The sequence below is a fragment of the Spermophilus citellus genome (genome assembly GCF_964194105.1).
Source record: "Spermophilus citellus genome assembly, chromosome: 3".
Classification (NCBI taxonomy): Eukaryota; Metazoa; Chordata; class Mammalia; order Rodentia; family Sciuridae; genus Spermophilus; species Spermophilus citellus.
In genome coordinates, this window is record NC_138184.1 from 113,800,587 (window position 1) to 113,827,699 (window position 27,113).

At 54.2% G+C, this 27,113-nt stretch overlaps 1 protein-coding gene across 3 annotated transcripts in view; it reads left to right on the top strand.

The window, feature by feature from the left end:
• Window positions 1-2,615: 2,615 nt before the first annotated feature.
• Window positions 2,616-27,113, top strand: part of SEZ6L (seizure related 6 homolog like) — a 158,284-nt gene continuing 133,786 nt past the window's right edge. For all 3 annotated transcript variants that reach the window (XM_081285090.1, XM_081285091.1, XM_081285092.1), the window contains exon 1: window positions 2,616-2,758. In XM_081285090.1, the coding sequence (XP_081141216.1) occupies window positions 2,662-2,758 (97 nt within the window). In that variant the 5' untranslated portion in view covers window positions 2,616-2,661. The remainder of the gene's footprint in view (window positions 2,759-27,113) is intronic.

The window sequence follows — 27,113 nt, forward strand, 5'->3', positions numbered from 1 at the left end:
GGGGACAGAATCGTGACCACCTATCATCTGCTCCGCAGGGAAGCTGGGATCCTCCCCGAGGCCGCAGTGGGCAGCAGGAGACCCTCTCTGAAGAAGGAGCCTCGGCCACAGGGCCAGTGGCAGTCCAGAGGACGCAGGTCAAGACCCAGGGGAACCAAACTCACGCTGTGGACAAGGCCCTCTGTCTTCCTACAGCACGGTTTCCTCATCTGCAAAATGGGTTTGAAGATTGCCCTGGGGAGGATTTCACCACCAGCTGCTCTGTCCCCCACAGAATTCTAGCCCTGTTGTGCTATTTCTTCTTTCAGAAGGAAAAATCATCCTGGTATTCCTCCTGGGTAATTGGCTCACGTTCTCCACGTCACAACTTCACACTACCAGGTCTGGGTGCCAGGCAGAGGGACTGAGTAGGTCCCAGCCCGTGCCGTCAGTGGGTTACTAGTTTATGGTGTCACTTTGTCCATAAAGACACCGGCCAGGGGGCTGGGGATGTGGCTCAAGCGGTAGCGCGCTCGCCTGGCATGCGTGCGGCCCGGGTTCGATCCTCAGCACCACATACCAACAAAGATGTTGTGTCCGCCGAGAACTAAAAATAAATATTAAAAATTCTCTCTCTCTCTCTCACTCTCACTTAAAAAAAAAAAAAAAAAAGACACCGGCCAGAGGCTCAGTGTCCTTAACAAGGAGTGAACATGACGATGGACCTCAGACATGGAGGCCTAGGGGTCACAAAGAGGTGTTGTGGAGCCAGCAAGAGCCACCCAGCACCAGCACAGAGGCAGCCCCCCAGTTCCCAGGAAGTAGCCTGTTAGGTGAGAGGGATGCCCCAGCTTGGGAGTCAGATCTGGCCTTAAACCTCCACATCCGTCACTTCCTGAGTGACGAGTGAGTTGAGTGACCTCAGCAAGGTTGGGCCCCTTCCTCAGGGTACCATGTTTGGATGGAGATGACCACAGCTCACTGTTAGGATCATCATGAAATCAAGATGAGAAGCCTTGTCCTGCATGGTTCGCATGGTTCCCATGTCTCCCGGGGTGGAGGGGCCTCCCTCTGGCTCTTCCTCACTCATTTTCCCTTTTCCTCCATCTTTCTGGCTTCTTTATGTCCCTGCTCAACAAGTATCCCTGGGCCCACTGCCTGCTGGTACAATGATGCAGACCCTGAGTTCATAGTGGCCCACAAGACAGGCAAGGCCGCTCCTTCCAGAGCTGCCAGCCTGACACAGACGAGCCATGGAATGTGCCATCTTGTGCCAGAGGAGATCCCAGCCCTTCTGCACAGCCTGCCTCGACCTCCCTCTTTGTAAATCCCAACTGGCTTTGCTTCCAGGAATGAAAACGCCCTGCAGTCAGGGACTGGGTTTGGTGGGGGAGGGGACTTTCTGTCCCCTAGGGGCAGAACAGGTTTGGGCCTATGGTGAGTGGCCTGAGAGCTTGTGTGAATGAGCAAGTGGGAGGCACGGGATGTGGAGGGTCTGCTGGAGGCCTCCCTCCTCCCTCCCAGCCTCCCCCACCCTTCTCTCCAGGGCACTCCAGGCCGGCCCCCCCCCAAACCTTCCCTCCACCTGCTCCTCGTCCCTGCTCAGGCTGCCCTGTGTAGTGGTGAGGCAAGGTGGGGTGGGGGAGCACAGGGCCTCTCACAGGGCCAGCTGGGGTGGTGAGACTGCAGTGTAAGGCACTCAGTGCCTGGAGTGTGTCCCCCACTGGCCCTCGGCCAATACCTCTCCCCAAGTGGCTTCTTATCTCCTGTCCGTCTATGTGTGGAGAAAAGACAAGTTGCTTGAGCATCAGAACCTGGCAAGGGCACCAAGGAGGGGGACCCTGGAGCCCCAGTTGAGATGGGGAAAGAGGGAGGCAGGGGAAGGGGCTGGACTGCGGGGACCTGGCCCACCCCAGTGCCCCACTGCAGCCGGCCAGGGGAGATGGCACTGGATCAGGGCAGGGACTAACCTTGGTTTAGAGACTGGCTGGGCTGCAGAGGGGTGGAGAACCGCCGGGCACTAGGTGCCCAATTTTGTGGCCCTGGCACTGTCCCTGGAGAGCCACTGAGTCTGACTTCCCCCCGACGGGGCCTCACTTCCAAACCCCAGGACCCTGGCAAGGGAGAGGGCGGCCGGGGGCACAGGGGGCCCGGGGAGAAGTGGAGTGGGGTCTCTGTGGAAGGCTGCGCCTCGGAGAGCCCTGGCCAGCCTCAGGCTCGGCCTCCACGTCACCGTCTGCAAAATGGTCAGGGCGTCCCCGGGCTCTCCTGGCCGGGCAGGGCTGCCTGGGCACCGGCCGGGGACGAGGCTCTGCCCGCGCAGGACCGAGGCAAATTGGCGTTAAACTTTGCGGGGCCGCGGGGCTGGCTGCCACCCGGGCGCCTCGGCCCTCGCTCGCTGCCGCGCCCCTCCCGCTTCGCCGTCGCTCGGCCGCGGCCCCAGCCCCCTCCTCCCGCGCCGCTCGGCGCTCGCTCGCTCGCTCGCTCGCCGGCTCCTCCTCACTCGCCCGCCGCCCGCGCCCGGCGCAGCTCGGCCAGAGCCATCGCGGGGCTGCGCGTCCGCCCGGGGGCTCCGGCGGCTGCCCCGGCCCGCGGCCCCTCCCCGGCGCCCGCCGCCGCTGCCCGCTCGCCGCGGGCCCTTCCCGGCGCCCCGCAGCCCCGCTCCGCGCCCCCCGCAGCACGATGCCCGCGGCCCGGCCGCCCGCCGCGGGACTCGGCGCGATCCCGCTGCTCGTCGCCCTGCTCCTCCGGGGGAGCCCCGCGGCCGCCCTGGCGGGAGGTAAGCGCCCCGAGGGGCGGGCCGGGAGGGGGCAAAGTTGTCGCGATCGCGGGGCGGCGGGGGGTCGCGGCGATCCCGGGGACTCCTGCCTCGCCGCCCGGCTCGGCTGGGGAGCGGGGGAGGCTGCCCGGCGCCGGCGAGGAGCCACGTCCCTTGGCCCGGGCTGGGAGCGTGGAGGCGGGGAGGTGTCTGAAGGACTCGGCGCTCCCCTGCGCTGGCTGCGGGTTCCCTCTTCGTCTCCCCGGCTGCGGGGCTCACTCCCTGGGCAGCCCCAGAGGAGCCCCTTGGAGTGGGGTCGCCTCCGAGACCCAGGTGCCCCGAGCCCTCGGCAACCGCACCCGGGGCTGGGTGCCAGATAATTCCCTCTGGACAGAGGACAGGAGGGGGTGCAGCCCACCCGCCCTGCAACTGAGGTCTAGACTCCAACAGTCAGCACGTCTGGGACACCGTGGCCTCCCGTGGCTCGGGCTGCCCGGAGGGGCTGCTCCTGGGCAGATCCTAGCCTGGGCAGGAATCAGGACTTGGGTGTGGTTCTTGTCAGAGGTCAGAGGAAGGGGCTCAGGGGCCCCAGAACTTGGCCACGGAGTGAGAAAGGATGTTAGGTGGCTGGGTGGGGGGGGCGCGGGGACCTGAGTGGACTCCCTCTGTCTCTTCTCTGAAAGCCTGGCATCTCTGATCACTGTTGCAGGGGGGAGGGGTTTGCTAGTTTCACCCGCCACGTGCTCGCTGGGTGGGAAGAGGGGTCCAAGTTTGGCGGGTTGGCAGCCCCTCCTGCCCAGAACTGGAGCCGGCACCCTCTCTCCACTCTGCCGAAGTCCCCCAGGAAAAGTTGTGGTGTGGGGGTTGGGATGGATTGGGATGGAGAGAAGAATGAGCCGCCTAACTCACCCCAAAGTTAACCCCAGGGCTGCGGAGATTTACCCTGGACACTAAGACACCTGAGTTTGGGGGAGGTGGGGGCGGCACCGTCGGTCCATTTGGCCTGCCTGCTGGAAGGTCTAACTCCAGTTCCCAGAAACTCAGTCAGTCCTCACGTGGGGAGAGGAAAAAAAAAGACAGGCATGCAGCTGCAGTGTGGCCAGGCTGAGACCGCAGGAGAGCGCACCCCTGCCTAGCTGGAGCCCAGTCTTATTTGCATGGTCTTGACCTGGAGTCAAGGGGACAGGCAGAGCGAGCTCTCCCGAGGAGTTCTGCCCCTTCTCCCCTCCACCCTGTGCGTACACCCGGTTTCAGCACCGAAGGCCTCTCAGCTCCCTGGGCCCCAACTCTGGGTTCCTCTCCCTTAAAACTCTTCCTCCTCCTGTGGCCTGGAGTGCCCTCCTCAGCAGAAATCAGGCATTCTCTCTCCCAACGCTTCTCTTTAAATGTGGAGCCCCCCCCCCCCGCCCCGGTGCAGAGCAAAGGAAATAATTCATTACCTTTTGCTTAACAAAGCATATCATGAGGAAGCCCCCTTTAGGAGGCAATGAGATTTTTACAGTGTGCACAGAGCCACACAGTCCCCCTGGGAGAGATGGGGGGAAGAGATTGGGTTGAAATAAATCCCATCCACCACAGCAAGCCCTTTCTTAATTAGCTGTCTCCATCCAACAATAGCTTGGTGGCCTTGAATGAGGTCCAGATCACCGTCCTCCGTGGCCCTTTTGAATCTGTGTGGCGACTAATACACACACACACACACACACACACCAGAGCTACCCAGCAGCTTGATGGGTTTTCTAAAGTGAGTTGACCCCTGGGGTCTCTATTCTCCAACACACGACCTCCCAGGAAAACTGTCTGAATGGCACAGATGAAACTGTTATACAAGACCAGGCTTCTAACATGTGCTATTTCCTTTAGTGCGTGTGCATGTGTGTGTGTGTGTGTGCATGTATGTGTGTGTGTGTGTGTGTGTGTGTGTGTGTAGGAGTCTGGGTGCCTGTGTGTGCTTTAGATCTTAAGATATTCCACACTCCTGTTTCTGACTGCTCCGCACAATGGCTAGCCAGTATATATATTTAATTAACTTTGGGTCACCACCAAATTAAAGTCAACTGACGGACGACTTCAGAAGGCTCATTAATAACCGTGTGACTCGGACTCTGAATCTCTGAGTCATGAAGAGGGCCCGAGGGTAGCCAATGAGCATCACCAATCCTGATGGTACATTTGGAGAAAATTGACCTTCTGCCATAAATTCTATTTTTAACCTAGAGCCTAAGGAAGGGCCACTAATGTCAGAGGGAGGACGGTGGCCTCATCCAGAGTTGCAGACTGGTCCCTCTGTATGTGCTGGAGGGAGGGGGATTTGTAAGTACTTGAAAGGAACTTGTTGCTACATTCTCATGCAGGGCACGTGATTCTCTGGGCCATTTTGCTGTAAGGCATGAATAAGTATAAAGTATAACTTGTTTTTGAAGAGGCTCCTTATTGTCTGAGATTTGCACATGGGGAATAATTGTAACTACGTGCTAAGATTGCAGAGCTCCAGTGTAATTTCTTTTCTTCTTTTTTCCCCTTGAATTAATAAGGCAAATTCAATATTGCTCCATAAGACTCGAATTTGCTGCTTCCCCCGGTCTCTGATGGGCATTGTTGTGAGATTCACTTAAAGACTATTTTCATTATGGTTCACGTTCTTGACGTGGAGTTTGGGCCCCTCCCCCCGGCCAGGTACCGCCTAAACCAAGCTCTAGGGATTCTTCTCGTGTTCACGTGGCTCTCTGGGGCATTAGGAAATTAACGTTCCATTCATTTCCTTGTCCTTCCAAGGCAAAAGAATGTTTCCTGATCAGAGTGGCTTGTTTTCTGCTTTTTGCTCACGAGTCTGTTCCTGCAAGCTGTTCCAACGAGCTGGATTTGCAGCTCTCCTCTTTGGTCCACAATTTCTGCAGTCCGCCCATACCGCAGATCTCCACTAGGGGCGCTCGAAGCTATGGTTAGTGACTGAGAGGAGCAGGGAGACAAATCCTGACCCGAGCAGCCGCCAGGTGTGGGCAGTGCCAGAGTCAGCAGAATGCCGCTCTTTCCAGACGAAGGGTGGCCTTGCCGCCTCCCTCTGTCTGCTTACTACACTTGCTTCTTATTTCTCAGGGAGAGAAATCGCTGATGGCTTGACATGTGCAACGAAAAAGAGGAAGGAAAAGTAAAAAGCAAGCACCAGAGTGTTCCCAGGAGGGCGTCGGTAGAATGCAGGGCTGTGCCACCCCCTTGTCTCCAGCTCCTAGTTCCCTTCGTGGAGCCGAATTGCCAAACACCAAACAGACCATGGCAAGGCATTCTGGAGAGTTCACATGAGCTGGGCACAGGAATTTGGTTTTTAGAAAAAAAATGTGGCTTTGAAATTGGAGCAATGGGTCCAGAGCCCAGCTTCGGTGCTTGGGAATGGGTGACCTTCAGGGGACCATCTTCTCTGAGTCTCCATCCCATCATCTGTGAATGGAGGGAGGAGAAGAGGAGCTGATGGTTCCAGGCCCAGGGATGGTTATACAGATTACATAACTCATGTGAATGCACCTGATACACGTTAGGTGCATAAGCAATGCTTTCCTGCTTTCCAAAGGGCAAACTGCTCTGATGAGTAGGCACCAAGGAAGCAACCCCTGAGGTTGGTGGGAAGCAGATGTTGGCATAAAGATTGGGATAATGGAGGCCAAAGTAGAAGAAGCAGAAGAAGGGGTAGTGAGTAGCTCCAGTTGCTGCATTTAGCAGGTGAGAAGTTTGCTGTTCCTGGTGCAAATGCCCTTCTGTTCCAAACGCTCAGAGTGTGTTGCTTTGAGCTTCCAGATCATTGTCAGGAAATCAGAGTTCATAGGACCAGAGATGCAGGGCGGCAGGTGAATTGTTGGGAAAAGAACATAAGAAGAGAATCTCCCGAGAAAAGCTATTTTTTCACTCACTCATGCACATTTGCTGAGCACTTCCTACACGCCTCAGTCCTCGCAGGCTGCTGTAACAAAAATACCTTCGCCTGGATGGCGTCAACGGCAGCATTTTATTTCTCACATTTCTGGGAGCTGGAAAGTCCAAGATCAAGGGGAGGGCTCCCTTCCTGGTTTGCAGATGTGCACATTCTAGCTGAATGACCAGGAGAGAGAGGAGAGCTCTGATCTCCATTCTTTTTTTAAAAAAAAAATTTTAGTTGTAGATGGACACAAAACCTTTATTATTTTTTTATGTGATGCTAAGATTCGAACCCAGGGCCTCACATGTTCCAGGCACGTGCTCTACCGCTGAGCTTCAGCCCCAGCCCTAGCTCTGATCTCGCCTCATAAGGGCACTAATCCCGCTGTGGACACGGGACCCTCGGGACCTCATCTAAACCTAAATACTTGCAAACACATCATTGCTCCGGGCTTCATCATATGGGGTTTTGGGGGGACACAGACGTTCACTCCATAGCACCATGCATGTAGGAGACCCTATGTCACATTCTGAGGTCCCCCTCCCAGGAAGTGCAGCCCTGAAAGAGAGATCTGCAGGTGAAAGCCGCCCACCAGGGTCCATGCCAAGTGCTTTGGTAGAGGGACCCTGGGGAGCTACCGCCCCCCACAGTGAGAGTCAACTTCTCACCAGGGATGGCCAACATCCTTCCTGGAGCAGGTAGCATTTAAGCTGGCCTTGAAAAGATGTGACAGTAACCACCAAGCCAGAGGAGATTTCTACAAGAGGGGAGTGAAAAAATCCTGACAAGGCTCCATGCTGGAGCTGGAGAGAGGGACTGGGAGTGAGTGGGAGGGAAGTGGAGGCGGGTGCACATGCTCACCCTCAAAAAAGACCCTGGAGCCGCCCCTCCTCCCTGCTCTCCCTCCGCCTCCCAGGCTCCCTGCTTGAGAAGGGAACAAAGGACCGCCAGGCTCTGTGTGCCGTGTCCACTAGAGACTGTGACGACTGGGTTCTCAAGGAGGGAGGGCAGCAGCCGAGGAGCGAGCCCTGGGCACACAGGCTTCCTGGATCTGCGTATCTGCATGATCCTCTGGTGACTGTAGATCCCCAGGCACAGGCACGGCCCTTCTGTGGTGGTGACAACAGGGAGCAGAGCAGGAACCTGAGGGCTTCCAGGGCAGGGAAAGGGTGGTGCATTGGAAGGAGGTCGGTGGACTCACGGGCACCGTGACCTGCACCAGGGAGGGGGGGCGGCAGTCAAGAAATGCAAACAGCATTTATTGAGTGTTGATTTTTTGTTGTTGTTCAAAGTTTTTCGTTTTTGTTTTTCTTTTGGTACCAGGGATGGAACCCAAGGGTACTTTACCCCTAAGCCACATCCCCGGCCCATTTTTTAATTTTTTTAAATTTTAAGACAGGGTCTTGCTAAGTTGCTTGTGCCCTCACCATGTTGCTGAGGCTGGCCTCGAACTCACAATCCTCCTGCCTCAGCCTCCGGAGCCACTGGGCTGACAGGCCTGCGCCACTACACCTGGCTTTGTCCTAAGCATTGTGATAAGTGTTTATATAGATCATGCAGAGAACCCTTCCAACAGCCCCACCAGGGAGACGCAGTTATTATCCCATTTGTAAGGATCAGGGAAATTGAGGCACAGAGAGGTGCAGCATGGCATCCAGCAGGCCAGGAAGTGTGGCAGCAAACCCTGTCCTGCACCAGAATCCTTTAACACCGAGTATATATGTTATATTCAAGATTTTTGCTAAGTGAGATTATAATTGCTCTTGCCATGGGGGTGGGGGAATGAATAACTACAGGAGAGATGCATATGTTAACTTGATTCACCATAGTAACCATCTCACTATTTATATGTGTGTCTATACATAAATGTGTGTTGTAGAGCATCCTGCCCCGTGCCTTACACACACACAACTCTCGACACCAGGTCCCCCAGCGCCTTTTATATCCCGCACCCTCCAAGCGCGCGCACAGGTTTGGCTGGTGTGGGGGAAGGGCATATAAATATTTGTCAGATGCAGGTCGAATGTGTCCCCAAGTCGAACAGAGTTCCTGGTGTAAAGCAAGCCCCGGAGTAAAGCAGGTCCAATTGAAGTGAGCCACAAAGTGATACAGGTGGCCATTTTATTTGTAGGCAATTAATCCATAATTATCACAGCTAATGAGTACTTAATAGATGTCAGGCGCTTACGCTGGTTATTTTATCTCATCTTCATAATCGCCCTCCAGCTTGTAGATGAGGAAACCAGAGCTCAGAGAAAGCCGCTTTGTGTGCCCCCGGGAGTCTGCTAGGGAGTGGCCAGGTCAGTTGGAGTCCAGGTGGGCTGACCGCAGAGCCTGTGAGCTCCAGAAGCTTCCACGCGGGAGCCTGCTCTTACTTCTGGAATGTTAGGAAAAGCCACCTTCAGGCCATGCGCGAGCAGCCACCAGGGTGGGGTCAGCACCCGGCTCACCAGAGACCGGTAAAATGGAGACTGGAATCAACTAGGATTACCCCAAGGCTTCCGGAAAGATCCGGAGTTGTCCATCTGGTTCCTTGCTCCACGCGGCAGCTCTGGCTATTGGTCATCTCTCGTGCCGCCAGGTCCCCCGAACATAAATGCAGAGTGGACACTGTGTAAGACTGATTTCTCTGGGCCTCTGCCTTCGGGACCTAAGCTCAACCATTTCCTACCTGGGAACCTCAATATTTCCATCCATAAAATGGGTCACAAAAATCACTATCGTATTCACAGAGCTGTCCTGTGGCGGGAGGAGGATGGGACCCGGGAAATAAGGGGCTTTGTGTTCACCAGGGAATGGAGACTCGGGGAGGTGGGTGCTGGTGTGGACAGCTGAAGAGGCCTCCTCCGCCACCCCATTCCATAAGAGAGTGACAGCAAGTCACACCACGGCTTGCCATTTGTCCTGGACTCACTGTGCCAGGGGACTCTGTGTGCTGCTCCTGCAGTCACTGTTTGGTTCCACATCCAGCTCCAACACAGGGTGACCTGATATTACAGAGCAAGGGGCTGAGGCTTAGAAAGGGACAGGCACCAGCCAGGCACAGCGGCACACGCCTGTCCTCCCAGCAGCTCGGGAGGCTGAGGCAGGAGGATGGTGAGTTCAAAGCCAGCCTCAGCAATGCCAAGGCCCTGAGCAACTCAGTGAGACCCTGTCTCTAAATAAAATGCAAATTAGGGCTGGGGTGTGGCTCAGGGGTCAGTGCCCACGAGTTCCATCTCTGGTACCAATTTAAAAACAAACAAAGAAAGAAAGGGCCAGGCACCTGGTCAAGGTCTCGTGGACGATGTGTAGAGGCATCCGGCTTGACAAGCCCAGGCTCGGATAGACACTGGGGGACGAGGGTGGGTACCCAACAACACACCACCAAACGCAAAGCTCAGGCCAGCCTGGAGAGCATGGCCGTCCAACTGTCCCCCAGAGGGGAGATGTCCTCTCACTGGGTGGTGACATCAGGTATCCGGGGTCAGCTTGTGGAGACAGACAACAGCCCATCTCCCCTGCCTGATGGGTCAAGTGGAAGGGCCATATGTCCCTTCCAAGGTTATTAAGAAAAGCCAGCTGTGTGGATGTAACCAGCTCCTTGCATGCACTTGCCTATAAACATTTGCCATTATTGCTATTATTAGTCACCAGGCGAACTCCTATCCACCCTGCAAAACCCAGTTCTGAATTCTCTCCTTCTTGAAGACCTCTCTGGCCTCTATGATCCTAGACCAGTGATTTCCTCTCTGGTCCCCCCACCCTTTCTCCCTGTTCTGGGGTGACTGATAGATGACCAGTTTACACGCCTCCTTGCTCCTGGACAATGAACTCTTAGGGAGTCCCACGTGAATCTCACTCATCCGTATCTCCCCGAGCCCGGACCTCACTGGGTTCCACTGCCTTTCATCTTAATCTTCCTTGTGGGGAGGTAGGGCTGGAGTCCCAAGGCCTGAATTTAATTCCCAACTCTTTTTCCTACGTTGGTGTGGTCTGAGGCAGTCTCCCGCTAAGCCTCGATTTTCACTGAAAAGAGACTAATAGAGGGTCCTACCTTGTAGGGTGACTGCACGGGAAATCAATGAGGTAATAGATGTGGAGTCACCGAGGAGCTCATAAGAAAAGGGGGAGGGGGGCGAAGTAAAGGACGGAGGGGAGGGAAACGCACTTCACAAAGGGAGCAGAAAAATACGCCTTGGCACAAAGGGACCCACAGGACAGCCTGTCCCCGGGTCTTCTCTGAAGCCATCTTTCTTTCCCAGGGCGATATTGGGTGCAGTTTTTCACCCCGGGGCTCAATTCATTTCAAACTAGACATTTCAGACACAGCACAGGTTGTTTTAGGACCTGCCTTCTCTTTGTTTGGGGGGCAACATCAAAGAAAGCAAATGCCCAGCTGAAAACTGGGCATGAAGCCGGGCGCGGTGGCCCCCGCCTGTCCTCCCAGCAGCTCGGGAGGCTGAGGCAGGAGGATCGAGAGTTCAAAGCCAGCCTCAGCAATCGTGAGGCCCTAAGCAGCTCAGTGAGACCCTGTCTCTAAATAAAACACAGAACAGGGCTGGGGATGGGGCTCAGTGGTCGAGGGCCCCTGAGTTCAATCCCAGGTACCCTCCCCTAAAACAACTGGGTGCAGAGAGCAAACCGAGTCAGAAACACAGACTTTAGAGTCAAAACAACGTGAGCTAAAGTCTGACGCTTCTGAGTGTCCTTGGGTAAGTCACTGTGTCACCTTGAGCTGGGACTTGGACTATGCGGAGAGGCGATGGGCTACGCTCAGGCCCCTCCTGCAGGATGTGCCTTGGCGGAGGGGCTGGCATAGTCAGCTCCTTCCTTCCTGCTGTCTGTCATCTCCATCCGGTCCCCTTCCTGGGGACCCCGGCCTGGCTCTGTCCTCTCCCTGACATTTCATCTTATTAAGGAAGGAGACACAGAGACAAGGGAAGAGCTTTCTCCAAGTCCCGCTGCGCCCGGGGGTCAGGGCCGGGGCTTGGCCCCTCCTTCCCGTCTCCTGACCCCCATCTAAGGTGACTTTAGGAAGCACGGTGTCCTTGCTCTCCCCAGTGCCTGTTCTGAGATCTGGGGACGTGGCCAGGAAACTCCAGCCAGCCGCTGTCCTCGGCAGGCCTCTGGCCTCCGTCACCCGTGGTGGATACTTGCGTCCCTGAGCCGTGGCCGAGTGACTGCATGAAACAGGCTGAGCGGGAGCCAGAGCCAGGCCTGGCACCCCGCGTGCTGAGCTGGCACCTGACTCGAGGGCACCTGGAAACGGTGCCATGCAAGCAGATGGCCCGAGTCAAGCAGGCGAGAGGAGACCGAGGAGGCTGGGGAGGCAGGCCCGGGGCCAGGTGCACCCTGCCCTCACCGTGGTCACGGCCATCTTGGGCGAGAGGCTGGACGCCAGGGACCGTGGGGCTGGCTTAGAATCAGGCGATGGGTACAGTCGAACCCGCGGGTCGGAGCTTAGGATGGCCACAGGGGGAAGGGGCTGGGAGACGGGGCCTCTCAGTGACCGTTTCCTTCTCTGTCTCACCCAACCCTGGTTCAGCCATGGCCCTGTGCCAAAGTTGAACGTCACACATGAGTCTGAGTGCCCGAGGGGCACTGCCCAGGACACAGAGCCCAGCTGGGTTCAGCCCAAGGACGGTGTGAAGCCAGTCGCAGTGACCAGGAGAAATTGGTTCTCAGACCTTGGCCAAGTCACTTAACCCTGATGCGCTGGGGTGGCCGTTAGTGGGGACGACTGTGATGGTGAATCGTTGTCACTTCTCTGAGCTGAACCTCGTGTCCTCAGATGGGCACTGGCTTCCAAAAGAGGAGACACCATGTTTTAATAGGATTTGCCAGTTTTCCAGTGCTGTGGGCCATGCCTTGCCCACAATCCCAGTGACCATGGCAGGAGGTGGGGCTTCGGGGTTGTGGCCTTAGGAAAGATGTCAAAGGGAGCCCCCTCGCCCCCTGCTGCACGGGGGGGGGGTTACAGCAAAAAGTTGCCCTGTGTGTCCCTGGTAGACGCTGAGTGTGCCAGCGCTGTGCCCGTGGGCTGGCCATCTCTAGATGGGTAAGAAGGGGTATCTCATGCTTAGAAGTCACCCAGTGAGTGCTTTCTTGTTATAGGAGCCCAAGGAGACAAGAGAGAACAGGGACTGGGCAGCCAAGAATACGGTCATTGGCTGTCGGGATTCTGAAGACATTAAGCCCAGCGTGTCCCAGGGACCCGCTTCTGTGTCCGTCCCTCCCCTTCATGACCCCTGATTCTCTGTGCACCCCTCCCTCTGGCCCTTCTCTCCCCCACCTGCTGCTCACCACCCTCCTCAGCTCGCTTCCCCAGGACATTATGACTTCTCTAGTTTTAACTCCGCACACGCACCGTGTGACACAGTACCCACTAGCCACCTGGGGCCACGTAAATCAGCTAACATCTAATTTGAGTTCCTCAGTCACGTTGGCACCCGATAGCCAAGCATGGATGGCAGCTGCCACCCTGGACGATGCAGAGTGAACGCAGGTTTCCATCTTTCCAGAAAGTTCTATGGGGTGCTGCTGTTCGAGGTCATGGCGGTGCACGCGTATCTTCTCACACTCAGCCTCTCTGTCCTTCCCACCTCAGGTGGCAAAGAGGAACGTGGCCTGTCCCGCTCACTCCCTGCCACCAGGAAGTAGACGGGTGGTCGGTGGCTCACCCGGGAGCCAGCCACCTTGGCTGGGTGGCAAACACACCAGAGAACAGGTGCCTGCCCTGGGTGGACCACTGTCCGGGGGGACTTATCCCGCACTGGCTCCGCTGGCCCCTGGCTGCCCTCCTCTGGGCTCAGAGGTGGCGGGGGAGGCCCACGGGCTCCTTCCCCAGGCCTTGGCTTCACCGAAGCCCAAAAATCCTTGGGGGGCCTGGGGCTGTCTACTGTGGGGCTCCCTCCCCTCCGGACAACAAGGTCCTTGGGCCTTGGGGCTGGCTCTCGTAGCTCCCTGTTCTCGGTTGTTTTAGTGAATAAGTGAACAGCCCGCAGTCGTCAGCCGAGACCCAAAGTGTTCGGCCGAGGAGGCAAAAGCACTTGCAGAAATCGCATGACCTTCACAACGCTCCTGGTGGCACAGGGCAAGGAGGGATGCACCCACTCTCCTGCCTGGGGGCACTTCAAGGAGACCCACTCTGATTCACAGTGGAGAGGAGCTTCAGGACTGTCCCTCCCAGGACCCTCTGGAGCGGCAAGCCTTCAGGAGCAGGCGTGGAGGCGTGGGGTCACCTTGGAGGAGCCCTGTGGGTGGCCTGAGTGCACATTTCCCCAGAGCTGTCTCGTTATGGGAACGGGGAGGAGGTGCCAGCCCAGAAGAATGTTCTGGGAGTGGACTTTCTGAGCGTGGTGGACACTGCATTAGAGTGGGCCTGGGCACGGATCCCAGCTCTGCCACCCTGGGTTGTGTAATGCTGGCGGAAGTCACTTAATCTCCTCAAGCCTCGGTTCTTATTTGCCAAGACAGAATCTCGCACTTCCCATGCCTCATTCAGCAAGATGCACAGAGAGAGTGTGATGCATATGGCCACCTCCCTGCAGGGCTGCAGGGGACCTATTAGGTCTACAGCATCTGTGAATGGAGCCCTCTCCTGGCCCCCGCAATGGAATTAAGCAGTGCACAACCTATGCGGCTGTACGTGACAACCCTGGAGGTGGAAGTGCAGCACTCAACAGCAAATCAATTTGCAGAGAGAGAAAGACAACCGTCTTCCCACATCTCATTCCCTAAAGACTTCGGATCAGCCCTCTGCTTTCTATGCCCCCTTTGAAAGCAGGTCTACCAAGTTGTAAAGCTAATTTGGGGCCAACTGCCTTGGAAATTAATGCAAAATATGTGGAATCAAGCCTCATTTTCCAGGGCTTTGGGAAGGGAAATTTGCCTAATTTATGGCATAAATAAAAAATGATGTGCTGGGGCTAATTTGCATACCACTACTTCAACTGGGGTTAAAAACTGAGCTTTGTTTTCATTTTCTGTTTCTTGGGGTGCTCATTGTTGCTTTTAAAGAAAACCTTCCGCCTCTCTCCTTAACCCACATGGGTAGGCTTCAGCAGGTTCCTGAACTCCGCTAGACCTCCGTTTCCTCAAGAGCAAGATGAAGATGACAAATGGGCCTCAACACAGGACGGGAGGGAAGCCTCTCCAGGTGAACCCTGAAAACTCCTAAGACCAGGGGTCGGGTCTCAATTACCCCCAGAACTTACGCCCTAGATAATTATGAGTCATCACCGTCATCGTCACGAATTCAGCAATAGATCCTGTCCTCCACGTATTTATTCCAGAAAATTCCAAAGGCTGCAACACCACTGTGTACTCACGTGGCGTTATCCGGAGCCCAGAGCCCAGGATTAGGCTGGAACACGTCACGTGCCCGGTTATGCCATGCACGACTGCACAACAGAAATGGGTTACAGCCGGGCACAGTGGTGCACACCTGTCACCCCAGGGGCTCGGGAGGCTGAGGCAGGAGGATCGCCAGTTCAGAGCCAGCCTCAGCAAAAGTGAGGCCCTAAGCAACTCAGTGAGACCCTGTCTCTAAATAAAACACAAAGTAGGGCTGGGGATGGGGCTCAGTGGCCAAAAAAAGAAAAGAAAGAGATGCATTATAATCGTCATTACTCACTACCCGAGAGAGGCACATATTCTAAAGTCATTTTCCCTTACTGGACTCTGAGGTCCCCCCTCTCTGAGCCCACACTGGTCACTACTCCACATCCCAGATAATGGTAGCTCAGTAAGTGCAGCCTGTTGACTGAGTAGCTGCCGAGGGCCACAGTTCTTAATCAGCATGCGGAACTGCTTCCTAAGAGCAGACACAGGACATGAGCTCTTCCCATCCACGTCGCGGACACCTAGCCCAGTGCATGGCACTAGCAGCAGGTGCCCAGTCTGTGGGTGGCAGCAACAGTAACCTGGAGCGTGGGGTTCAAGGTCACAGAGGCCTGAGGCTGAACCTCAGTTTTGTTATTGGTGGAGCCGCGTGGCCTTGGGCTTGTCGCCTGTGCTTTATGGAAACAGCGTGTGGGAAAATAACTGTGCTCTTTCACTGAGGAGCTGTGAGACGGAAAGGAGAGATGTCCCCTCAGGAGCTTAGCGCCGTACCAGACACGCAGGGGGGTCGTCCATGGAGACAGACTGCGAAGCTCTGGGTAGATGACCTTTCCCGGGAGTCTGAGAGGGGAACGGCCTCGGCGTAGGGCATAGGACAGACAGCCATCGGGAACAGACCCCACCACTTCGTTACCCTCCCCACCAGTGAAATGCTCTGTGGGATCTGAAGCAAGCGTTGACTTTACGACGACCACATCCACGCTCCGCTTCCCGACGGGAGGTGTTTTATGTCTAGTTTAATAAAGTTGAGGCTCCAAGCAGACGCGGGACCAGGGGAGCGAATCTGTCACCCACTGGCTGGTGGTTTATGACCAAGGTTCATCTCAGATCAGCCACAAACCCTGGATGACGACTGGTCCTCCCTGTGCCCTGACACCAGGGCACCGATGGTGTTGGGGAAGCCTCCTCTCTCCTGAGTTCCCAGGAGAGCAGCCCCTGGTGAGGCTGAGCCGGTCCTGCGCTGCACTAGGACCTCCTGCTGAGGCTCCTTTACAGTATCTCACTTAACTATGGTGGAATCTTCAAAGGTGTCTGTTACAGCTGTGGGATGACAGGAAAGAAAGTGGAGGCCCAGATGGCTGACTGGGAGGGAGGTCAGATTCATTCATTCATTCGAGACCCACCTTCTCTTTATCCAAGATGATCTCATTGGGCATGGTGGCCCACGCCTGTCATCCCAGCTGCTCAGGAGGCTGAGGCAGGAGGATCGTGAGTTCAAGGCCAGCCTTTGCAATGGTGAGGCCCTAAAGAACTCAGTGAGACCCTGTCTCTAAAGAAAATGCAAAATAGGGCTGGGGGTGGGGCTCAGTGGTCAAAGGCCCCTGAGTTCAATTCCCACTACCCTCCCTTCCTGCCCCCCAAAAAGATGATCTGTACTGCACCAGTCCTTAGGAGGAGCTAGAGTCAGAGAGGAACAAAACCTCTCTGTGTCACCAAAGAACGTCACATCTAACCATGGCTCAGCCAGGACCCCAGGTGGCACGTGCCTTTTCTCTCTCCTCCCTGCTGCCCTCTGCGGACCGAGGACTTCCAGATAGGAGGCAGATCAATCCAAGGGACCAGGCTGGCGCCCTGAGTTCCCAGGGCCACTGCCTCCAGCCCTGGTTGGTCTCTAACAAAGCCGCCAGTTTGGTTCTGCCCACGTTTGTTTGCAGGGGACACAAACCCCACTGGATGCTCTTCAATGGGAAAAGGGAGTGCGTGGCTCTAGGAGACAGGCAGCCGAGGACCTGGGGCCTGCCGAGAGCCGCGCTGCCGACTCCAACTGTCCCAACAAGATGTTGGCGTTTCAGTCTTCGTGCACGAGGGGAAACGCATCCCAGCAAAACCCAGACAGCGACGCAGACGCCGCGCGGGTGAGCTCACAGAAGCCACAGGCACACGCTTCTCATAATGCGCCATCTCGGACAGACAGTTAATGAGGTTCGCCCCAAAACCGGTTCATGACTTCAGGTCCTGGGGTAGCTTTATTCTAAGTAGTAATAAAAACAGTCATTTCTCAGGCGCGGCCCAGGGCAGAGGATGCCCACTGTGTATCAGACGTGAACACCTGAGGACGTGGTACTGTGGGAAACCACGCCAATCTTCAGATGAGGAAACTGAGGGTCAGAGAGACACCATGACGGACGTTCCTTGGCCTTTGTTCTTTCTTTTCTTTTTTTTAAGAGAGAGAGGAGGAGAGAGGGGGGGAGAGAGAGAGGGGTGAGAGAGAGAGAAAATATTTTTTAATATTTATTTTTCAGTTTTTGGTGGACACAGCATCTTTATTTTATTTTATGTGGTGCTGAGGATCGAACCCAGCGCGTGCCAGGTGAGTGCGTTACGGCTTGAGCCACATCCCCAGCCCGGCCTTTGTTCTTTCTGACTTGATATTTTTTTTTAAAGAGCGCAGGCTCATTATGTTATAGGATGATCTTCAGTTTGGCCAAAGAGACTTCTGATTCTTACAGAATGGCAGTGTGCATCCAGATTGGTCTATGACTCACTTTCTGCCTTTATTTTTTGATTTTTATTTATTTGGGGGGGGTACAAGGGATTGAACCCAGGGGCCCTCCACCACTGAGCCCCGTCCCCAGCCCTATTCTGTATTTTATTTAGAGACAGGGTCTCACTGAGCTGCTTAGGGCCTCGCCGTTGCTGAGGCTGGCTTTGAACTTGGGGTCCTCCTGCCTCAGCCTCCCGAGCTGCTGGGGTGACAAGTGTGCGCTGGGGCTCTCGGCCACAGCAATGGTACTTCACTGTGGTGGAGAAGATTGGGAGTCTACAGCATGGGTTCGGGGGGGAATAGAGCTGGGGAGCAGAGCCTAGATGGGTGGAGGGGAAATGATCCTGGAGGGTGAGGGGCATGTCCGCCTGAGACCTGAGAGGGTCTTAGCTTAGGACCTGTGGGGGCCAGGCATGGCCTAGGTGTGGTGGAGGATGCGGCCTGACAGGATATGCCAGGAGGTGTCCAGGGCTCTTTGCAGCAGGATTTAGAGGCAGGGAGGGGCCTGTTTGGGTCTGAAATGCTGTTTATGGATGGAAATAGGGGGCACTGAAGATGGGACAGCGGTCCCTCAGGAGGCCCTGTGGCAGGACACAGCCCGTTCAATACTCCTTGCCTCCTGCTAAGCTGTGGTCCGGTCCGCGACCATTGAGTCCCTTGCCTCCCAGCCTGTAGCTCCTGGTGTAGCCTCTCTTCAGCTGCAAAGGAAGGCAGCTGTGGGGGAGGGGAGTCATGTGACCCCCACCCTGGACCCTGGCTGCATTTAGAGCCTCCAAGGACAGCCACAGACTAGCTCCCTGCCACCCGGCCAGATCCTTGAAAGAGTCTTTCCTTTCTCTCTCCCATAGTTCCTAGAACACAGGCAGAACAGCGAAGAGGAGGGAAGAAGAATATAAATTCGGGCAAACGATGAATAAATTCATCCCTCTCCTGCTCGCAAATCCTGATCAGACTGTGCAAAAAAAAAAATCATATATATATATATATATGTGTGTGTGTGTGTGTGTGTATATATATATATATAAAATCCCTGGCTCTTGGTTTAGTGCAGGCCTGACATTACTGGGTAAATTAAAAGACATCTGTAATAGAGCTTAACTCTAAAAATGTGCTTGGGGCACCAATCAGATGTAGCAAGCCTGTTCCTGCAAAAGACACTGGTACAGATACGCGCACCTGCACCAAGTCGGAGGTCTGTCATTCTGACTTAAATCAGGGAGGCAGGCTGAGCCCTGGAGAGAAGAAACCACCAACCAGGTGAGCAAGAGTTTAAACTCTGCTTCCTCCCCTCTCACCTGCCTGGCATTCCAAAGCGTGATGTGTGACTGACAGGGGGAGGGTGATGTGTGACTGACAGGTGGTGCGCCTCCTCACCACAGGACCCCCCAAGTCTCTAGAAATGTCCACGGGCCTCTTCCAGGGAGCCACCCCGCCCATCTGAGTGGTGCTGGGGACCTCGCGCAGGACCCCCATGTCCACTCGTTCATTTCACTATTGCTCGGGAACAAACCACCCCAAAATGTGGCTGTTCAAAAAAGCCATCGTCCCTGTCTTCCACCACACCATTCTGGGGCATGATGGGGCTCAGCTTGGAGACTGTTCTGCTGCACGTGGGACTGAACGGGGTCACAGGGGGAGGGTCCACGGTGCTCAGCCGTGTCCGCAGCCCGAGCTGCTCATTGTTCAAGCATCTCTCAGCATCTACGATGGATTTCATTATTTCAGTTTATCAAATTGTATCCACGTACTCCCCCAGGGAGCCTCCCCAGGGTGGCAGCTAGATTCTGAAAAGGAGAATTCTGAAAGCCAAGGTCAAAGCTGAAGGTCACTTAAGGGCCTGCTTCAGGGTTGCACATTGTATTCAGAGAGTCAGAACAAGTCACAGGGCCAGCTTGAAGGAAAGGCAAAGAGAGAGTCCAGCTCTTGATGGGGAGTGGCCAAGCCTGGGTGCAACAGCGCTCTCCATACTTACTCTTTTTGTGGGGTGGAGGATACTGGAGGTAGAACTCAGGGGCCCTCAACCCCTGAGCCCCATCCCCAGCCCTATTCTGTATTTTATTTAGAGACAGGGTCTCACTGAGCTGCTTAGGGCCTCGCTAAGTTGCTGAGGCTGGCCTTGAACTCGTGATCCTTCTGCCTCAGCCTCCTGAGTTGCTGGGGTGACAGCCGTGCGCCACCAAGCCAGGCTCGGCACTTCCTCTTGGTATAACTCTACTCCATGTTTGGCATATGCTCTGCTAGGTACTCGCCACTCTGGACCCAGTTACTGGTTCAAGTCTGTGTTTCCAGATGCAAAGGAGCTCTTGTCTTGCTCCCTGCTGGATCAAAGATGGTGTAACTTGCTCAAGTTCAAGAGAAAAGTCTTGACCCCAAGTGTCCCTTCCAGATAGAGTCACTCTGAACCCAAGAGATTATTGTGAAATATTGCAGGAATCTAAGGGCCAGTATTTGTGTTTGTTTCTGGTGGCAGCAGTAATAATAATGGCGGTCATCGTAATGATGATTAATAATGGCAATAACATTAACAACAATATAATCCCTGCCGTGCTGGCACTAATGCATGGAATACTGCCTTGCATTTAGGCAGCATTTGGCCATTTAAAGTGTGCTTTTATTTCTATTACCTTATTACTCTATCCAACAACCTTATAAAATGTCCCAGGAGGACTCTCGCAATAATCCATGGTTTATAAATGAAGAAACAGGCTGGAATGGGACCCATCTCCTCCTGTATTGATAGTCAGTCATAGTAGACATGATTTACCAAATTGTACCGACAGTTTAATCTCTTCCATGCAGCAATGCTGGGAGGCAGAAGCTGGGATTGCTGTCATTTCACAGATGAGGAAACTGAGGCTCAGAGAGAAGTCCTGGGATTGTCGGTTTCACACTAGGATTTGCTGTGGACCACTCTCGTCCACGAGCCCACGGTTCTTCCCACAGCGCTCCACTAACTTGCTCCCAGATCACCATGTTTGAAATCCCTTTGAACTGAGAAAACAGGAACCGTTTGTACAAAATCAGTGTGCCAGAGATTTGGGCAACTGCTGCCAGCGCACACCCCGTTCTCTGACCACCTGGAAGCAAGAACTGTACCCTGGCTCCTGGTTCTTGACAGTTTCCATGTGGCCAAGGTGACCCAGAAGTAAATGTGCAGGTAAGCAGATTGTCTGTGTATCAGGTGAGCTGAGATCCTTGAGTCCAATTCTCCATGGGATCAGCAACCTTTGGAGTTGTTAGTTAAGTACTAGGTAGGAGCAAACATACCCGTCTCTCAGCATCTACGATGGATTCCATTATTTCACCAGTATTTTGGATGACATCCACTTCCGGAAGGCAGGGAGCACAGAGCTGTGCCTGGTCACTTGATAATCAGATTCCCTGAGTTCCCATCCGTCTCTGCCACTTAATGATGTGACCTCAGGCTTGTTGATCTCCCGGTGTCTTCATCTCTAGTGGTGTCTTTAGAGTGGTCCCCATCTCACAGGGCCAGGCAGGCTCGTCTGTATACCCCAGAGCCTGACTGGTCACGTGCTCATCCTTGCCACACAGAACCCTGCCTGGCATCCCTGGGCTCTCAACAGGTGACCAAGAGAAGGAGCCGGGGCTCCCCCAGGAAAAGCCACAGAGAAGTCCAATATGTAGGAACCAAGAGCTTCTTTTAATTTTTTTTTCCTGGCATGTGGTAATCAATATGTGACGAGCGCAGGAAGGGACTGAGCATGTTCTAGCCCTAACAGGACTCGACCTAAGCAGACGAGCGAGTGCTCGGACCCAGGCCTGACGCTGCCCAACTCCACCCTGTCTGCCGAGGAGGCAGAGGAAGGTCCAGGAGAGAGCCTGGGCCTTGGCCAGACAGAGGCCTCTCGGTTTAGCAGCGAGTCACCCACAGTTCAAACACTGACCTCCCCGGAGACAGAGCGCCTGGGAAATGGGCCTGTGCCAGGTCACCAAGAGACGGTCACCGAGGCCAGGACCTCTTGGTCAATGAGAATAAAGAAAATGCGCCATCGGCAGTTCCTTCATCTCTAAAATGAACAAGCTGGGCTAGATGATGTCTTAGGATACTTCAGACCGGGAGCGTCAAGGAATTACAACTAAATTCAAATGTCTTTAATGAGAGATGAAAGCGAAGAATCAGAGTACCCCTACTCACTCACTGCGTGACACTGAGCAAGTCAGTTCATCCATCCATCTATCTGTCCAGCTATCTGACTACCATCCACCTGTCTAGCCTTCCATCCATCCATCCACTCACTTATCAATCCATCCATCCATCTGTCCATCGGACTACCATTTCACCTGTCCATCTTTCCACCCATCCATCATCCATCCATCCATCCATCCATCACCTGCTCCCCAATCCCTGTTCATTGATTCATCCATCCATCCAACTATCAGTCCACTCAACAATCCATCCACCTATGGGTCCACTCACTCACCTCCTCACCCACCCTAACACACACTGGTCCATTCAGACCACCATCTTTCCACTCATGCACTTGGTAATGAGTCCATCCACCCTTCTATCTGTCGGTCACGCTTTCCATGCCTCTTATGCAAGGCCACTGTCAGCCCTTGGTTGTCCCCCACCTGTCCTATTTTGGAGCCTCACACTCACATCATACCATGCAAATTAAAAGCATTTTACTGCAACATGATAAAGGAAATATTAATGTTATGTTTTTAAAATCATTTTGCTACCAGTAACTTCCTCAATTTGTATTTATCTGTAATTTCTGAAGAGTCAAAAAGCACACCCAGGAATTCTTATGAAATGAGACTCGAACCCTTCAGACTCTTTTCAAATATGTTAAAACTTTTATGAACACTAAATTTGAAGAAGAAATACCGAGGTTGACATATAATGGCACATCGTGGAGGCCTTCGTTAAAGCCTTTATTAATTTCGTGCATGCGGTTTTCTTTTGACTGTTTGGAACCAACACATTGTTTTCGGCTCTCAGACGTTTTCTTATGGGCTCTTAAAAAGCTTGTAGGCCCTGGGGCCTACTGGGTGGAGGGGGCCCATTTCCCGAGTCCTTCCCTGGGCCACGTTTCTGGATCCTAATTGAATGAGATGCAGCAGAGCTATCTGGTCAACCCGAGATAACAGGCTCAAGGCGCCCGGGAAACTCCTGTGGAGCCTCCTCACCACCCAGAGATTTCTTCCCGGGCACACGGCACCCCTTTAGGCATTCCTGTCCCAAATAGAAACAGTAATTCTGGACAGATGAGCGGGGGAGATAAAGGCGGTCTCAAGCACTCGCCGTAAATCATAATGAGCACCTCCTCCATCGGGGAGCATTTTGATTACTTTTTGAAATGTGAAATAGCAGATTTATCTCCTGTGATCACATTGGGAGTAGGGTTTTTTTTTTTTTCCATCTAAAAAGGAGGTTTCAAGAAATGCTGAAAGGTTTAAAATAATGAAGGCAAATGGCTCTTAGAACGGTTGGGAATAGTGAAGAGTTTGTGTGTCTGAACATGGGGGAAAAATGAGAGGATTCCCCAGGGAGGGATTTTTTTTTTAAAGCAATTTGTCACCAGAAAAATCCATGTGAGAAAACCATAGCTTAATGCCTGAGGGGTGCGTATGCGTCATCACCTTTGTGGATAGGCCAATCCGTCTCCCTCATTTAAAGATGAAAGATGTGTGACTCAGAGAGGGAAGGCAGCCTCCCCTAGATCACAGAGCACAATCGTGTCAAGACCGAGAGCCAACCCTGCGCAAGGCCTTTCTCCCCTCACGCGGGGCCACGTTATCCTGATAGAGTGGGGAAATGTGTGAATGAAAAAGTCACTCTTTTAAACAATTCTCTTTTTAAAAAAAAATACATATATTTTTGAGCATTTGGGAGATGTACAGAGAAGGTTGATCAGATCATCCCCAGCCTGTCACAGCCAGGGAGCCTGCGTCGACAGCCCGAACGGACCTTTTCTTCCCTTCCTTACAATTCCAAAAAGTAATTTACGAGTTTGTCTGTCTCTCGAATCTCCGTGATGCTCAAGCTTTCTGTAGCCTTCAGTTCTGCTCGCTTCCTGTGGCTGTTTGGGCCAAAGTCTCCCGGGATTAATCTGCATGCTGGGGATCGTGGTGCTGTGTGGACCCTGCAGGGCGTCGGGGGTCTCCAGGGCTGTGGGAACGGCGCTAGCTGCTGGGGAGAAAAGTTAACTAGGACAGAGTCCCTGACCCCAAGAGACTCAGAGGCTGGTGGGATATGTAAACAACCCATTTTGGAAGAAAAACAAAAACAGTACGTCCTGTGGGCGGGATAACCACAGAAGCCCAGGGACACTCATAGCCCAGACTGGAGATCAAGGAAGGCTTCCCGGAGAAGGTGATTCCTGAACTACATCCCAAAGAATGAGGAAGACTTGGCCAGGTAAAGAAAAAGGAAGCAGGACAGGTGCGGTGGCCCACTTCTGTCACCCCAGCAGCTCGGGAGGCTGAGACAGGAGGATCAGAGTTCAAAGCCAGCCTCAGCCACAGGGAGGCCCTGAGCAATTCAGTGAGACCCTGACTCTAAATAAAATCAAAATAGGGCTGGGGACGGGGCTCAGTGGTCGACTGCCCTGAGTTCAATCCCTGGTACCAAAAATAAAAATGAAAAAGGACGCAAAGCTATTGCAAGCTCCAAAATGAGTTTGGAACTAGGAGCAGCGTCAGATGCAGCCAGATCATAATTTCTGTGGAATGGACAGAGAAGCAGAGTTCCTTTGGCAGTCTCTGTGGTCCTTCCTGGCCTTTGCAGAAGGCACCGTGTGTCCAGGGTGATTATCTTGCAGGTCTTTGTTGTCACTAGAGCCTCTGAAGCAAAGATGGTGGGTGATCTGCGCCGAGCTCTATCCCCACGTCTGAATCAGAAAGCCAGACCCTGCGCCCCCACGGGCAAGACCAACCGTGCGCCAACCGTTTGTGATCCCCGGTAACTGCCTCACCCGACCGAGCTGAGGATCTTTGGGAACCTGTATGCAAGTCAACCGCGGAGCATCATCTCCGAGTGTCCTAGGGAGGAGCCTGAGACTCTGGAGCAGGATGCTCCTGGGGGCGTCTGGGAAACCCACACGGTTGGGAGGGACTTGCAGTCTGGACCGTGACCTGCCACAGTGGGAATCCCAGCTCAGCCACTTCCAAATCATGCAACCTGGAGCAGGTGCCTCTCAGTCCTCGCTTGGCAAATGAGACCAGGAGCCGTTCCCACCTGGAAGAGAAGATCCGGCCTGGACGCCCAGCACAGCTTGTATTCTCTTATTACACACCAACTTCCCTTACCCCCAGGACGGATGGAGGGCAGCTCCCTCCTCTCACACACGCCTTTAAGCACAGCGGGTGCTGGACGCGAAGAGACAGGGGGAGGCCCCCAGCTGCGGAGCATCCCAGGTGCCCTGCCTGGCCACCCAGCACCACGGGGGGTGACTCAGGGTGGGAGGGACTTCCTTCCCCTTTGCCTGTCAGCTCTGGTCAGATAACTGGACTTGGCCTCACTTTGCAGGCCCAGCCCGTCTGGGCTCAGCTGCTGTCTGCCTCACCCTCAGCCTGCTGCCAACAGGGGATGCCATCCAGGCAACGAAGCAGGGAAGGGGCTAGACACGTGCTGTTAAGCTCTGCAGAGTTTTGGAAATGACATTGTGATTTAGAAGCCCAGCTTTGGAAGCCTGAATAAGCTGAGTGCTTGGGGTATTAGTAGTAGTAGTAGTAGTAGTAGTAGTAATAGTACTTAGAATCGGACCCAGAGGCACTTTACCACTGAGCCACATCCCCAGTCCTTTTTATTTTCTCTTTTGAGACAGGGTCTCACTAAGTTGCTTAGAGCCTCTCTAAATTGCCGAGGCTGGCCTCCAACTTGTGATCCTCCTGCCTCAGCCTCCCAAGTTGCCGGGATAACAGGCGGGCACCCTGGCACCCAGCCTGATTAAGCTGAGTTCTGGTCCCAGCCTAGTCACTGCCTGCCTATGTGACCTCAGACTCATCAGCAATTCTTTCTCTGGACCTCAGTTTAGACATTTCTAAAATGCAATGGTAGTGCCTGTCTCACTGGGTTATGGTGAAGATTAAATCATATCATAATATGTGAAGTCCCCAGCCCTGTGCACAGGATGGAGTAAGCATTCAGTAACTCTCAGCTATTCTGCTATGTCATGGTTATTCATTTCTCCAACAAAATGGAATATTTACAAATTGCTTATATGTGCATGCTGATAATATAGCAGCAAACAAATAGACATGGTTTTTGTCTTCTTAAAGCTCAATCTATCAGGCAAGTTGTGTGTGTGTGTGTGTGTGTGTGTGTATGTGTGTGTAATGACAAATACTAATCATGGAGGGCTTCCAGGAGGAGGTAACCTTTAAACTGAGATCTGATGGATGTTTAGAGGTTCACGGGGCCAAGAGCACAGGAAGCAGCTTTTGCAAAGCCCTCAGGGGCGGGACTTGTCCTGTCTGAGTGAGATCCAGGGCAGGGTGGCGGGAGTGTGGTGAGGGCCACGTGACCAGAAAAGGGAGAGTGGACTGGGAGACCAGCCTCCTGCTCCCGGGGAAGCAAAATAGGGGTTTGAACTTGAATGGACCTGGGCACACAGGGAGAAGTGGCTGGAGACAAGTTCAAGGTTAATCGATAGACTCGCCTTTGGTTACTGTGTGGGCAAGAGAAAGGGCATGGTATCAGGATGTCCACCTGGTCACTCCTTGGGTGACGGTGGATGGGGTGGTGGCCTTGGCTGCAAAGGGAAGGACTTGGGAGGTGAGACCAGCTCTCTCTGGGGCACCTGTGACAGTAACCCTGGCCACCACAGCGTGCGGCTGGAGGTGCCGACAGACAGCTGTGGACAGACACGCCCCCCGCCCCTGAAGAAGCCCCGTCTAGGAAGCCTCCTTATTTTCTGTCCTTCAAAGCCCCCCCGGGAGGTCAGAGGTATCTCCTCCCTTTGCTTCTTTCCTGTTACTTATTAATTTGCACACGGTCTCTCCAGCGGAGACGTGGGGTTCAGAGGGCGGGGCTTGGTCCTGCCGATTCCCAGGGCCCAGCTCTGGGCTGGCAGACACAGGAGGCACTTGTGAAATCCTGTTGAAAACTTTGCACACATCTCCCCGCCAAACCACCTGTGCACGTCACTTCGGTTTCTTGCTGGGTGTCAGCTCCTGAGCCTTGAATGGCCGCTGGGTGCTCAGAGGCTCAATGTGTCCTCGGGGTGGGACACCGAGGCTGGTGTGCCCAGGTGAGCTGCAGGTGCTGCGGGGGCCCACCCTGGTAAGGAGACAGCCGGGAGGGTGCTGGGGCCCTGGTACACGGACAAAGGCCAGGCATGAGCTCTCTGTCATGGAAGTGAGGTGGCTGGTGGCCTTCCAGGAAGATGCAGTGTCAATGGGAGGCAGGAGAG